Source organism: Channa argus, chromosome 3 (genome assembly GCF_033026475.1).
Source record: "Channa argus isolate prfri chromosome 3, Channa argus male v1.0, whole genome shotgun sequence".
Classification (NCBI taxonomy): domain Eukaryota; kingdom Metazoa; phylum Chordata; class Actinopteri; order Anabantiformes; family Channidae; genus Channa; species Channa argus.
In genome coordinates, this window is record NC_090199.1 from 17,181,412 (window position 1) to 17,196,911 (window position 15,500).

The window sequence follows — 15,500 nt, forward strand, 5'->3', positions numbered from 1 at the left end:
GTTTGGATATGGATGTGTGTGTCTGTGAGCATTTGTGCATTTTGAATATGTGTACATACCATTGGGTGGTGGTTTGATGTCTGTGTCCCCCTGTTGGCTGGAGCTATCTGATTGTCCGGATTCTGAACAGACATGCAGGGTAAAGTAGAGAAAGAAAATGGTAATCTTAAAAATCTAATGAAAAACATACTGGTATGTTTACAATGTCATGATGAATCATAGTTATGTATGTGCGTGCTGCCAAGACTGTGATATTTGAGGTGTGAGAGGGAACAAGAGGATACTTGCAGTATGTGCTGGGGTATGGTATACATCTTGTGAGTGTATTTGTGTTTGTGAATTCACACATTATTGTGTGACAGTCTTATCTTCAAATGCTCTATCCTATCTCCCTCAGTCCCTCATGACTTAAGGTGCAATGGTTTACAGTGTGCTGCTATGTAATTTAGTATCGAACCACGCAATCATATCTCTTGGCCTAATCCTATTTAATACCTTTTGCTGGTGGGGATTTAGTCTGCGTAAACAGAGCACCTTACACACACACACACACACACACACACACACACACACACACACACACACACACACACACACACACACACACACTCACACACTATTTACACTCTTTCTCAATCTGTTTCTTTAATTTTTGTTTGATTTTTTAATGCATAATGTAATCTTTACATGGACACACACAAACACATTGTACATGAAGAGACACACAGAACCTACAAAAGGCTGACCATGTTAGATTGGCTGGATGCAGGATTTTGTGGCAGAGTGTGTTAAAGCTGAGGAAAACCTCTTCCTATTAGCATCAAATGACAGCACAGCAACAAACACACCTGTTTTTACAGGTCTTTGAAAACAACGGGGGTTCACTCATTTGAGCAGACACAAGCATGCCACTGTAAGTCTTGTCAAAAAAGCCACAGTTAGGCCGGCAAGAAGAGCAGGATGTAAGAGGTTTTGTAACCTGACAAAAGTTGGTCTAAAAAGGGTGCATTCTATTACGGGCAGAGACATAGTGTAATTTTTGCATGTTTATAGATACATAACACACGTTGGGGAGCTGAATGTATTTCTTTGATCTTTGCCATCACATGTCTAAGTTTGTGAATTAGATTATGCTTCATTTCCAGGACTGGTGCCGTGGGTGTGTGCGCGTGTGCATGCACGTGCATTTGGGAGGGTCTGATGCTGTTGGCCAGCCATTCGGGCCTAGCTAGGCTGTAGCTAGCCAGCAAGCTAACTGAAGCTAAAGGAGGTGTTTATCTGCAGACTGTAGGTGATAACAGAGCACACAGACTCCTGCCAGCAGCACTTGCCTTGCAGCCACACTAAGCCACAGATTACTGAGCAGAAACAATAACAGACCTGTCTCACTGCCTATGAAGCACTGCTTATCCACACAGTGAAGGGTGAGACAGACAAGAGCAAGAATGGGACAAATAGACTAGAAATGAAAGAGAGCTTCTTTTTCCCCCTCTCTTCAAATACAGAATCTCTCACTCTGCTCTGCCTCTCGCTGGCTGGGTGAAATTCTGGCAGCCATCTTAGAGCTTGGCAGCCATCTTAGCATTGGCGGTAGTGCCACATTCCAGCTAACTGACGGCACTCACTCCAAACATACGAAGCTGTGCCCTCGCCACGCACACACTCACACACATTCAAACACTCGCTCATAATTGGAAAAGGACTGTGGCACACACTTAGAGTAAACATATATGATGGCCAATGAAAGCTGTTGCGAAAACAACCTGACTTCAGTGAAGCTTTTACTGTCATGTAGTATTTCACCACTGGGCTCTAAAGTATTGTAAACACACAATTTCTCGCACCGGTTAGATATGGAACCATCCAAGTATATGTAAGGCATACAGTGTGTCTGAGAGATATCGCATAGTATAATGTAAGTTACAAAGTATGAATTGTTGCCACAGACCTAGACAAAAGCATGTATACTGCCACATCACAAAAGAGTAAAGACACTTCAAAAGTGACTTTGGTAAAGTCTGCTACTTTGCTATTAGAAACTATTCTTTAGGTTTTGATTATTTTACTATCGAATCTACTGTAGTGTATCTATTTAGAAAGTAGTGAAAGACAAAATAATGGCACAATCACATTATCTATGTTCTGAAATGGTGCTGTGTTGGTTGTGTTGGATTGCAACTGTTTTTGGACACACATCAATGTCACTGTGTTGTTTTAAATTCACACACTCAAATGAAAGAAGTGTTACATGATGCTCTCTATGGTTGCTTTCTAACTACCTTTGTTTTGAAAATCCATTCCAAAGTGGGCATATCACATTTTGGAAGAACCCTGCCCCCAGAGCTTCTTAACTTGCTTCTTTTGGTTCTAGTTTGGGAAGTAGATGTAACTGAATGCCATTAAATGCCCCTCTTATTTCCCCCACATTAAAAAATCTCTCTGCTTCTAGCTGAAAATATTCTCCCAATAACATCACTTGTGAGAATCCTTGAGCTCTGATCATGTTATATTGTTGCTCATACTATGGGATTTGTAATCATGGTAAACCTGCTTTTCCAGAGCTCTTCTAGATGACATCATCTGATCACCTAATGATGAAAAAGTCCTCCAGTTGATGTCATCTGAAAAAGCATTAATGTTCATTTACACCCTAAACTAGGGCAACAAAAAGCAAGTTACAATTGGTGAAAGTGCCCTTTAAACCACACAGAAGCAGTCAAGGAGACTATACAACAAGATTACCTAACTAGATAATGTTTTCAACCATTCTGGATCTAGTTTCTGAGCTAAGGCTCCTTAGCAAACTAACACTTAAATTACAACATAGCTCCACATTACTCGTTGGAAATCTGTGCCACTATTGAGTTCAACAATGCATCATACAGTGTGGTAGTGTAGAGAAGTGAGGAGGACAGGGAGAGAGAATACAAGACAGAGGAGATCTGGTTGCTGGTTATCACTGCTCTGCCAGCTGCAGCCTACAACAGCACCACTTCCTCCCCCTTCAGCCTCCTAGCCACACACCCAGCCCCTTATCTTCCTACCACAGCCCCCCAAAGCCCTCCTTTCAGCAACCCCAATCATAGTCCTGCAGCCACCCTGGATGCCCCTCCACCTCCACCACCAGCAAACTCTAACCTCAAACCTTTTGGCCTTCCCTGCAGTGCCTTTAAACTACTGAATTAAAAAATACAAACCTGTATTTAAGATAGATAAAAACCCTGTATAGACAGTGCGACCTGATTATTTACACATAAAATAAAGAAGCATGTTTAGGATTTTCAGGACTGCTAATATTTTTTATCAACTGACCAATGACAATTTCTGCAAATAAACCTTAATAGGTAGCCTATAGTTCATGCATATTATACGCATTTCACCTGTTCTCAAACTCCATAAAGTCCCACTTCACAGTGCATTGAAAAGGTGCTGTGGCCATGAACAACTGGGCTTTTACTTCCAACTTTTCTTTTGGAAATATTACTGAAGTCAGTTTTTGTTTTTAGATTTAAATTGCCTACTGGTGTTGCATTGAACTAAGTGTTCTCACATGTGCAGTCTTGATTTTACCAATGTGAAAAAAGCCTGAAATGTCCTAGAGACAAGGAATGAAATATGAGTTTAAAGGTAAGGAAATAAAGATAAAAACTCTCACCAAATTCTGAGAACATAAATCACAAAAGAATTTCAAATATTTTTTTGCACAACTAACCCTAACCCTTGTTATGTATTGTAGTGCCAGTAAACATATAGCTGATGAAGACAGTATGACTTACTTCCAGCACGATGGAACGTCTCTGATAATATCTGATAAGTGTTGGAGAGCCAAACCTGTACTAATATTGGACATAAATTTGACATGTGCAAGAAAGTAGGACCAAATGTTTCCTAATACATTGCCTTTTTGCTACTTGAATGCTTTTTGTGGTGTGTTTATGTTGGGTGTCTGCTTTCTCAATGTAGTGGTTGTTTGTGGCTACAGGCTACAGGGGAAAGCAATTGTCCCACCAAGCAACCAACACAGGATCCAGCCATCGTTTGTGGATTAGGTTTTGGCTCAGTGACCTGTTGGATTATGCCATTGACCAACGGGTAATAGGGGTCAGGCAGAGGTGCCAGTCTGTCACTTTTTATGGCCAGAGACAGCCAGCAGAGGAGAGCAAACTGGGAAATAAAGCTCTGCAGAGAAAAGCCCAGATTAAAACATCGAAACAACAGACAAAATGTGGAAATGTATGATTTGATGTTAATCAGGGGCTAAAACCAAAGTAAAAGTCAAGGTAAAATCTGAAAGAAGCGACAAGTAGGCCCAAAAGTGGCACACCACTGTTTGACATATTCATAAACACTGTGGGCCATTTGTGAAACTGGTAGGCAAAGCCCTAACATCAACATGCAAACCAACAAGTGAGCTAATGTACTCTGTAACCACAGTAAACCAGTTTGCATCCATATGTGTGTGCATGCATGTGTGTATCTACATGTATGTGCACAGACGGTTGTTTCACACAGATTCCTCTCCTTGTTGAACAAATGTCAACTCCCCCCTCCCCCACCCCTCTCCCTGCCTCTCTTTTCCTCCCCAAAACACAGGATAACGCAGTACAGCCTCCCAATTGGGTTTCGCTTAAGAGGTTTATCGGTATGTTGCTAAACATTCTGACCTTTTTTTAATCCTTAATGCGCTTAAAATGTTCCAAACCCTCCTAATCCCCCCGGCTATCCCACACAGATGTTCACTCAGCTCTTTTATTGGATGTTATTTTATAAATTTTTCCTTTTTTATTTATTTATTTTTTTTCTGTTCTCTTGTATTATTTAAGTCTGTGTCATATGAGGCTATATTTTTGTTTCAAGCCTTATCATTACTACAGTTGTATCTTTGTGTTTGTGTGTGTGTCTGTGTGTGTGTGTGTGTGTGTGTGCGCGCGCGTGCATGTGCCCATGCACATAAACAGTAATGCTTTTCGTCTAAAAGAGTTAACTAGATCCTCATGTGGTATAACAGAAGTGTGAATGTGACCTTTGCAAATGTTGATTCTAATAAAAGCAAAAACTTATAAGATACTTAGAGATAGAAATCACAGTGTTAAAGAGTCATAACAGAATAAAAATGTCAAATAGAAATTGAAAAAATCTACAATGAAAATAGGTATTGTGTATAGAAAACATTGTTTGAATGGTTGTATTGTGCAAATCAGTGTATGCAGAAATGTTTGTATGTATATATTAATGTACAAATGAATGTATGTATGTATTCATGTGTGTCAGTGTGTAATTGTGTTTGTGTCTCTGTATCACTGTGCCAGGCAGTCAGGCTGTGCGGCGAGGTGGCAGAGTAGGGCTCTGTGTGTGTGTTTGTGTGTGTGTGTGTTTTTTGTGTGTGTGGAGCAGGTGTGCCTGGCCGCCCTGCGCAGCTTGCTGCCCATCTGTGCTCCCGTCTGTGTGCCGCCTGCGCCCACGCTTTGCCAACAGTACCGCACCATGGCAAGAAGACCCAGTAGAAAGGGGTGCTGAGAGACGAGGGGAGGAAAGGAAAGGAAGAGTAAGATGGAGTGAAAGAGATGAGAGAAGCGAGGGGGGAAGATGGAGGTAGGAGCGGAGAGGAGGGAGAGGGGGATTACAAGTCTGGGAGCATGAAGGGTAGGGAAGGAAGCAAAAGAAAGTGGGAGAGGCAAAGGGAGGGGGTGATGGACCTAAAGAGTATGCATGAACTCTCAGGGAATGGGTGGAGTGGTTGATAGTGAGAGGGCGGGTGCTGAGTAGAGATTGGGCGGGGGGTTGTGGCTGGCTGGATGCCCATACATACCCCCTCCTTCTTTATCCCCTTTACTCCTTCCTGTTGTTCCTCCCTCTCTTAATTCATCCTCTTATCGTCACCCCACCATCACCTCCTGGCTTCATCAGTGCAGATTACTCAGTAATGTGTGTGCTCAGAGCTAGTATCCCCAAATTAGTTTATCCAAGGATATATAAAGTTATTTTCCAATCTATTTTGGGTTATTCCAAAAGTAAGAGCATGAAAACCTAAAGTATACCATTTATACAATTTTGCGTTTTTCATTATTACATGTGATGGAAATGGAAAACAAAATCAATTCAGATTTTTCTTGAAAGAATTAAAATTGAGTGGATTTATCCAGCTCATCAGGGCTGAACTCATTTACTTGTGGCATTTGAAGTAAGCCAAATGTTTACTCAGAGGGGTGTTATATTACTTCCCATGAGAGTTATGAACTTAAGCACAGGATGTGTAAATCCACCGTGTTTCTGTGTGTGTGAGTGAATTAGATCTGCTCTTACATGTTTTAAATCTCTTAGCTGTAGCTATATGTTGCATTGTCTGTGGATTTTTCTACTTTAGGCTGTCCATCCCCATTACATTAAAACTGTTAAGATAGAAGTTAAGATTGGAAGTCTCAGTGGTCACCATTAATTTAGTTTAATTTGTCTTTACCTTGTTCTTTATTTATTTCCATTTAGTGTATTGAGCTGAAAATGAGTCATGGACCTAGCACACACGTGCAATAGCTTGTTTCCTTAAATCAAAGGGTGTGAAACAATGCATTGTATTGCCAACATTGTGAGTTTGTCAGCTTGTTCAGAAAAATGAATACAAATGAAGTGAAAAATAAAACAATATCAGGATAATTATTTGTGTCCTGGCATATGCTATTCATATGGGAAATTTGGGAAATTGCCAATAGTCAGTCATTGTGAGCCCATTAATTCTTGATGATTCTTGAGGTAAGCATATTCATGTACTTTACCATCTAGTTCTTACCTTTTGCATACTAACATTACCCATGACCCAGGACAATTTATGGTATGGTCTAAACATATAAAAAGAATTCATGCAACACTTGTGAAACCATCCACACACACATCTGTATTTTTATGTTAGCAATCCATGTTTTGAGTTTTAACTTGTTAGGAAATATAATGTTTTAAGATCATGAGAAATCTAGTTAAAGACAGAGAACATAATCAAAGATTTATGGGCTATATATGCTGCAAAGCAAGATCATACCATATAGTTTTATTTAGCTGTAAATAATAGGAAAATAATAATTTGTAAAAGAGGCAACTTTTAAGAATTGCATTTGGTTACTGCAATCGTTGGTCTGCAATGCAGTCACAGAGGACTCCAACAGAATTCTGATTCATAATTAATATAAATAGTCTAGTGTAAATGGGATTCTGTGCTTTGTGCTTTGCTGACAAGACTTGCTTTGGACAGCTGCTCAACATCCTGAAGGACCGCTAGGGCTTTAGGAGTGAGAATCCTTCTTAAACAAACACAAGACGACACGCAGCTTGAAACGCACACACAATTTGACACAAACATACAGTAGAAAAACACACATTGAGAAAGGGAGAGAAAGCACATGGGGGTCTGAAATTGCGCGTCAGTAAGTTAGCTGATTAAATGTAAATCTATCAAACTAATTCTGTAGCAAAACTAGCTTATGAAATCACACTTACACGTAATGATGTGAATATGAATATATTAAAAAGAACATGTAAGGAAAAAGTGTGATTTAGGCTGACAATGTGTTCAGCTTCAGTCAGTGTGTTCAGCTTGAGTCTGCCAGTGTTTATAAAGATGTGTTTACTGTATGAGCATTGTTTGATGTCTAAGCTGCTTCACTTGCAGAGGCTTGAGCATGTGTGTGTGGGGCTGAGGCTGGGGGCCCCCAGCATGGTTCATGACCCAGCCCAACAGAGTGTGAACATCCCCCTGCCGAGCTGATATTGATATAACTGTCCTGTAAGTGGTGTTGACATCAGCATTATTAGCCTGTCAACCTCCATTTCTACTCAGCTTAAAGGAGTCAACCAGGGTGGGGGCCTGAGTGTGTTAAGGACCAGTGTCTCTGCATAACCCTGCTCCAGCCCAAATAAATACAGCTGCACAAAGGCCGGAAAGGGAAAGAGAAGGGGAACACAGGGGAGGGAGGAGGAAGGGGGGGTTACGCTTACTTTTGCTGCTACCTACGTAGCTTTCACAAGACACAAACAACAGGCCAACATGATGAAGGGGTGGCTGCAGTAGCGGTTATCACCACCAGGTGGCATTTTGCTGGCACAAGGAGAGCATGGTGAAATGCAAATAAAGCAACAAGGCCTTGGGCCAGGCGTCTCAGCTAGCTCAGACTTCACTCTAGACTTGAGAGAGAAGCAGGCCAGGAACAGAAAGAAAGAGAGACAAAGAGATGAAATAGTGGAGGGATGTGACATGAATGAAATCAAACTGAAATATGGAGCAGTGAATAATATTGAGATGTGAGTAGGAGTTTATCCCTCCACATTTTGCCCTTACATAGGGAGATCCACTACATAGTATGCACACCGTCATGTTCAAGAAATTGTTTTAAATTAAAAACTCTTATATTCTGAAACATTAGGAGCTGAGCACTGTTTGATAAAGAGGCAGTTAGTGAGGGGCAAACCTGCCAGAATGGTGCAGTAACACAAAGATATATAAGCTAAGGAAACAGACTTACAAGAGAACACAGTTAGAAAAACAAAACATAGCGCTGGGACAGAATGCATATCTGTGGCAGAGGAAAACAAAAACAAACAAAAAACTAAATGTTTCAAAAGAAAACAAAGACAATGAATTAGAATGGGAGAATGAACAGTAGTCAGTATTATAATAAGTCCTGACATAACTGCCAACATACAGTATTGTTTTACTTTGAGTTAGACTCTGTAGGATCTCACACCATGTATTACAGAATTCTTTTAGGATGAAAGCAAATTAATCCAACTTTAAATAATAGAAGACAGAAGAGTGTTTGAGAGACCTGGAGTAAAGTAATCCATACAGTTGAGCACAGCTGTGCAAAGCGAAAGCCGGAAATGTTGCAGAGAAAGTACGGTACTGGGCTGAGTATGGAGCCGGGGCGCAAGGGAAGGCCTGTGTTCAGACTTGGATTTCTCCTCCCTTGACCCTCTTCCTGCTGGTCTATATAGACACTGTGGGTCTTTGTGCTTAGGCGTGCGCACACACGCACACACGCAAACACACACACACGCACACACACACACACACACACACACACACACACACACACACACACACACACACACACACACACACACACACACACACACACACACACACACACCCTTCCTGTCTCGAAAGTAGAGGGGTGCTTTAAGGTAAGCTTCTCCCATGTTTTAACACTGGAATTGGAACTGTCATTGTCCTTTTTCCATTTTCCTCTTTAACTGTATCTATCACGTGCCAACAGCAGTCATTTCAATTTAAAAAAAGTCCACCTACTGCTTTTTTACCACATTCTTTTTACATTAACATGGTACTGTAGTAATTTTTTCAATAACCTATTACGCTCATACCCTTTTCCACACTTATCTCCCAAGTTCTTTACATTTCTTTCCAAGATGTATAAAACAAAGTAAATTACACTAATAGAAGGCCTGGTGCACTTGCACAGCCAAGGACATATTGATAAGAGTAAGAAAACATCCTCAACAAAGATACACACACATGCACATGTACCCACAAAATGATACTGAGGGAGGCTGCCAACTCCTCCAAAGGCACCACTGAGATAACAGTGATAAAAAACATTCTTCTTGCAGCCAAATCTTTTTCTCCCGGGGAACACTTCAATGAAAATTCAGAGCAAATGTGCGACTTTATGAACATAACAATACGTCAATAAGTCAGCTGGGTGAATATGCTGCACTGGAAAGCAAGAGACCCAATTACAGAGAAACTCTTTAAGTTCTTTGCTCCAGAGAAATGCAGTGAATAAAGTAAAGAGAGAATCCATTCATTTGAATGTGTTTGAAAATAATGATTGCTCTGTCGGGAATGTATACAAGTCATAATGAAAATTATTTCTTTTCCTTTTCATTTTAAAATTATTAAGCCATATACAATCTAATTTTAACACTGAAACATGCTATTTATGAGTTTGTTGCTTTTGAGTTTTTTGACTTTGCTAGTCACATTTGCAGTTGTAGACAGTATAGCAGGTATTGGACACTGTTGCTCCCTGCTGTGTTGTACACAGAGTGCAGAACTCACTGAACTAGAAACTGACACGATGCGTCTCACTGGGAAGTACGAACAATTCAAGTAAGTCAATTATGTCAATCCATGCCAAAAGAACAGAGGGAGGGAGTGGGCTAGAAAGTTAGAGTGCTGTGGGAGGTGTGTGAGGGGGATTCAAAAGAAAGGAGGAACAGGGGTGCTAGAAGAAGAGAAGGAGTGGGGATGTTGGCAAGGAGAGCAGGAAAGAGCACATGCTATAAGGGCTGTGTGTATAACATTGTACATATACATAAAAGATAACTCCAGGAGATCAAACTTGATCAGAGGTCATGCAGTTATGGTGACAAAAGCACACACACACACACACACACACACACACACACACACACACACACACACACACACACACACACACACACACACACACACACAGGGCCATTGAAGAGAGGAAGGACTCAGAGCTAGTGATTGTGCTGCCAAGTGGTGGTTACCTTTGACCCTTTGGCACTGTAGCTAGAGATGATGCCAGCCAGACAGCTCAACGCAGGAAGTAGAGCAAACAGTGTGTTTGAAAGTGCTTTTTGTGTGTGTGCACATGTGTGTACACAGGGGTGTGGAGACACATTGGCCATTCACAACCATGACTTCAGATCATATGAGCCAATGAAAGAAAGGTTTGACAAGGTTGACAAGGGTTGATGTTCGCTCAGTTTGTGTCATGTCAATATGAATTTTTGTTGGCATTTATGTGCAACTGTTTAAGTGTTTTTGTATATATGCCGATGTGTCTGAGTGTGCTCGAGTGCTTCAACACAGACAGAAGATTAAGACCATGAAGCAAGAATGTGGGAGGGAGAGGAGAGGAGCTGGCAAAGAAATGGGTAAGCCTGGCTCTGTCACATACTTCAATCACACGAAAACACGATATATGTAAGAGACGACAGAATGTTCAAAAACACATGGCACGTGACTTTGTAATGTTTGCACATCTTAACGTAAGTGCACTCACACGTGCGTGCACACACACACAGACACACACTCTTGAGGCACTCTTTGTTCATTGTGAGTGCAGATGGAGAGAGTGGTGAGGGATGAGGTCATGTGAGAGACCTAGAGCCAGGCGCAATGGTCAGACTGTGCCACAAGCACAGATAATGCGGCTGGATGTACAGAAACTGAATGAACAGTTGGCTGAAGGACTAATACATAAACATTCAACCAAAACATTCCTCCTGACTACACTCAAACACGGGTGACAGTGCAGATACTATTAAAAACAGGGTAAAACATTAAATTATTTAACATAATTATTTAAATTTTAACATAGCGTACATAATCAGTTACTGTTGCTCTGCAGAAAAGACAATAAAAACAGTGTGCAAAGTATGTCAACAAGTTAATCCAACAAATGTCGATGGTAGTAACCCTCGCAGTAAGGATACAGTATCTCTGAACAGCTTGGAGTTCAAACAAACAAGTGATGGCACTAACACAGACAAGGAGATAAACCAATCAGGATGTAGATGTACAGTAAAGCAGACTACCATCTGTCTGGCGGCATAGGCAGTCACTGGGGAGCCACATCGCTGCCTCATAGGGTCAATGTGTAAATGTAAGAGAGGGGAGACAGAAAGATCAAATGCTTTTAAGATTTGTGCTTTAGATGGGACACTGTATAGGTATACTGTACATGCACATCCATTCACACAAACACATTTTCTTCTCATAACTTTTTAAGCTTAACCATAACCATACGTTTTCACCATCCTGACTCTCTGTTCCCAGAAAGAAGCACTCAGTCTCGGGTAAAGGACAGGAGGATACTCCAAGACAACAGAGCCCCACAGTCTTTGAGTGTTTGGATCACAGACAAAGCATGTGTGCACCCATAAAGTCATTAAAACACAACACACACATTTTTATTTGTGTGTGGCAGGTCTCTGTCCTTGCTTTTCCCCTAGCTATTTGTTGCTTCACCTCAGTCAGACCAGAGAGACATTATCTGTAGATTCATCTTGCTGTGTGTGCGTGTATTTGTGTGTGGATCTTTACATAAAGATCATATCCCCACACCACCTCTCAGTGCTTAGCCTCTAAGCCCATCCCTCTTAGCATCTCCTGACTAATTCTAATTCTAATTCACCTTCTTACCACAATCACCCCACATCATCAGTGTACTCGCACACACAGACACACATAAAATATCTGATTGGCCAGCACAACTTGATCATGCTTTTTGACTGTGCTGTATAGTTAATCCATATTAATAGTGATTTGCTTCACTTCAGCTTATGACCCTGACCAATAAAATTCAATTCCCCCTATCCAAAGCTAGGTCAAGCTTTCCGGTAAACACACCTGATATTTATTTTAGAATCTGACACAGGACACAGGGACATAAAAAAACTCTGTTGTTATAATTACAACCTCTATTATTCTGTTCAACAAATGAGCAGCATTCATTAAAGAGGCATATGAGATTGCATCCACAATATAGAGAGCTATAAAGTGTTTGTGTGTATAAGGGTGGACAGAAGTTGTGTGTGAGCAGACCTGATCCTAAGTAATCTAGCCAGTGATGTAATAGCTAGTGCAACAACCATAATATGTTACATAACCTTATAACAGGCGTACATATCCAAGGGTTCACAGGGTTTATTCTTTGTATGAATAACTTTTTTGTTAAATTCAATATTCAGTAAGAGAATATTCACATTAATATATTTTTATTATGTCAAAATCAAGTGCCTGCAATTAAACCAGAGTATTTTCAAAAAGCATCAAGTGTAATCATGCAGCTACAATCTGAAGATAATTTGTTTTAAAGTCTAACTTTACTAAGGTTGGGTAGACGTAAAGTAGCAGTACACACAAATTCATACCCCAAAATGGTTATAGTCAAGTCAGTATTAACATTCCTACTAACAGCATATCTTTTCGACCCCCAACGGTTTTGGGCTCAGAGGGAAAAAGCTTTTGATTAGGTTGTGACTGGCAGCTCATGTAAACACTGCCTCAGCTAGTGAGCGATAGTAGATACCGGCAGAGAGATGAATGGCTGCCAAAAGCTGCAAAGCCAAGTTTGGCCCTATAGCACTGGGTGTGTGTGTGTGTGTGTGTGTGTGTGTGAGACAGTGAGTATGTGTGTGTGTATGTGACAGAAAGACGGTTTGCATGTACAGGCATGAGTGTGTACATACATTCTGTGAGAACATGTGTGTCTGTGTTTAACCCATTTACGTAACAGACAAGGTCCCTGGGTTCAAGCAAATTTAAAGACTGAGCAAGCAAGCAAGAAGAGCAGAGGGGAAAAAGAACTAGAGGAAGGAGCCGTATGGGGAGGGTAAAAGAGGGGGGCAGGCTAGCAACTTTTGCCAAAAGAAAAAAAAAGTAGGGATAAGGTGGGTTGAGAATTGTAAGGAAAGAGCAACGAAGCAGGAAGGAAAATGTAGGAGTGAAGACTTAAGGGTGCATAAAGAAGAGGAGAAAAAGGAAAGTTGGACAGAAAGAGAGAACCCCCCCATTTTTCACTGCTTCCCTTGTTTTCAAGCAAAGCCCCCTTGCTCAAAAGTGGAGGCACAAAGCGTCAACCACCTGACAAAGGGATTTTGAAGAAGGAAGTTTGATGAAACAGGCTGAACAGTCTTTCGAGGCCAGACACTGGGCTGTTTGGATGACACTCTGCAAAGAGATTAGGACACTAAGATGTTGCCCTTGACAGAGAGGAGGGGAGGGAGTCAGACAGAGAACAGAGTGTGAGAAAGTGTTGGGAGAAAGAGATACTATGAAAAAAGACAGGGAACCAGGGACAGAAAAGGAAAAGAGACAAAAAGCATGAACGAGAAAGAGAGAGGGAGAAACAAGATAGAGAGAGGGTGGAAGAAGGAGAAAAGAGAGAAGCATGAAGGCTTGTTTCTGGTGGGACTCCAAGAGCAAGCATCTGTTTGGCTGGGACTCAGAAAAGTCTAGTGTTTCACCCTGCAGCGCCCGGGGGAATGCTATTCCAGGCTGCATGAGCTTCTATGAAAAACAGCTTTATGTGGAAAAGGGGAGATGGAGGGAACTAGAGAAAGAGAGGCAACAGGGAAAGGAAGGAGAGCAGCAGTGAGAGGAAGGAGGAAGAGAGAAGGAAAAAAATAAAGACAGTGGGGAGAAGAAAGAGGTGACATAAGGGGTGAGATATGAAGCTATGAGGGGGAGAAGATAAAAGACCAAGTACAATGCCCTATGAGATATTTGGAAAATGACAAAAATTGAAAATGAGAGAATGACAGAAACTGAGTAGAGAAAATGAGGGTCATGTTTTTGTCTGTCAAGTTCACCTGTTCACAATCTTTAATCAAGCCCACAGCCCATACTTATTCAAAACTTAAAAAGGTGAGGTAGGTGGGGTAAAGAAACAGCCACACACACACATGCAATTTTTGTCCCTCCACAGCATCTGGGATAGGCCAGCTGTGTTGTGGCTCCCAGCCTCGGGCCTCCTCACCTGTCAGTCAGACAGCTGAAATTCCCCCAAGGGACAACAAACAGCTGGCAGACAGGTGCCACTGCCTTCCACCTCCAACACCAACACCTGCATGTCTCTCTGTGTGTCTTTGCATGTAGATGCATATTTGTGCAATGATAACTGAGTTTTCCTCTATCTCCCATAGTATACAGTACGAAAGTAGAGTAAGAAAGAAACATACAGTCAATCGGTATCTGGTTGCATAGTTAAAACTATACCAGAGCTGCTCAAGATGATGTATGATGTTGATACAGTAGAGTATGTGTGTAGGGGAGAAGAAGGGAGTGTTATGGTATTAAAGTGGGGCCCTAGGCTTAATCAAAAGCAGAGGCACTTTCCCTGGAAAAACAATGAGGGAAAGCAAAGTTTACATGAGCTAATTGAGAGAGAGAGGGAAGGAGGAGAGAAGGGAGAGATGGATGGATGAGTGAGGGAAGTTGGAAGGAAGAAAATAAACATACTGGGGAGTTAAAGCAAGCAGATAGATCAAGGGGACCAGACAGAGAGAGAAAGAAAGGAATACACGTCACTGTGATGGAATGAAAAAATAAAAATTTGCTTTTCATTTCTTGATACCTCAGCCCCTGCCTCTTTCTGTCCCTCATCCTAACTCTTTCCTGTCATCCTTACTCCTTCTGTGTTTTGCTTCCATCCATAAAAGCATGTCTCGACTCTACCCTGCTTAACTCAATGTTTCTGTCATACATGTGATACACACACACACACACACACACACATCTACCCTCCATCTACATAACTCCCTCTAGATCCCACTGGAACACATAAGCCTCTACTATCCCTGTACTATCAGCTTTGGGTGGATTTCAGTCATTTTAAGGCATTTGACTTGTTCAACCTGGATTGATGTTGCTCAAAGCAGCTCCCAAAACCACCAAACCCGCACATAAAGCTGTTCAGGGTTGGCTGAGGACATACTACACAGAGGCAGAGAGAAAGAGA

The 15,500-nt window shown here is 41.4% G+C and overlaps 1 protein-coding gene across 18 annotated transcripts in view; it reads right to left on the reverse strand.

Moving 5' to 3' along the window:
- LOC137123522 (nuclear factor 1 X-type-like) overlaps positions 1-15,500 on the reverse strand; it is a 103,756-nt gene that overhangs the window by 22,118 nt on the left and 66,138 nt on the right. For all 18 annotated transcript variants that reach the window (XM_067497360.1, XM_067497358.1, XM_067497364.1 and 15 more), the window contains one exon: positions 60-122. In XM_067497360.1, coding sequence (XP_067353461.1) covers positions 60-122 — 63 coding nt within the window. The remainder of the gene's footprint in view (positions 1-59; positions 123-15,500) is intronic.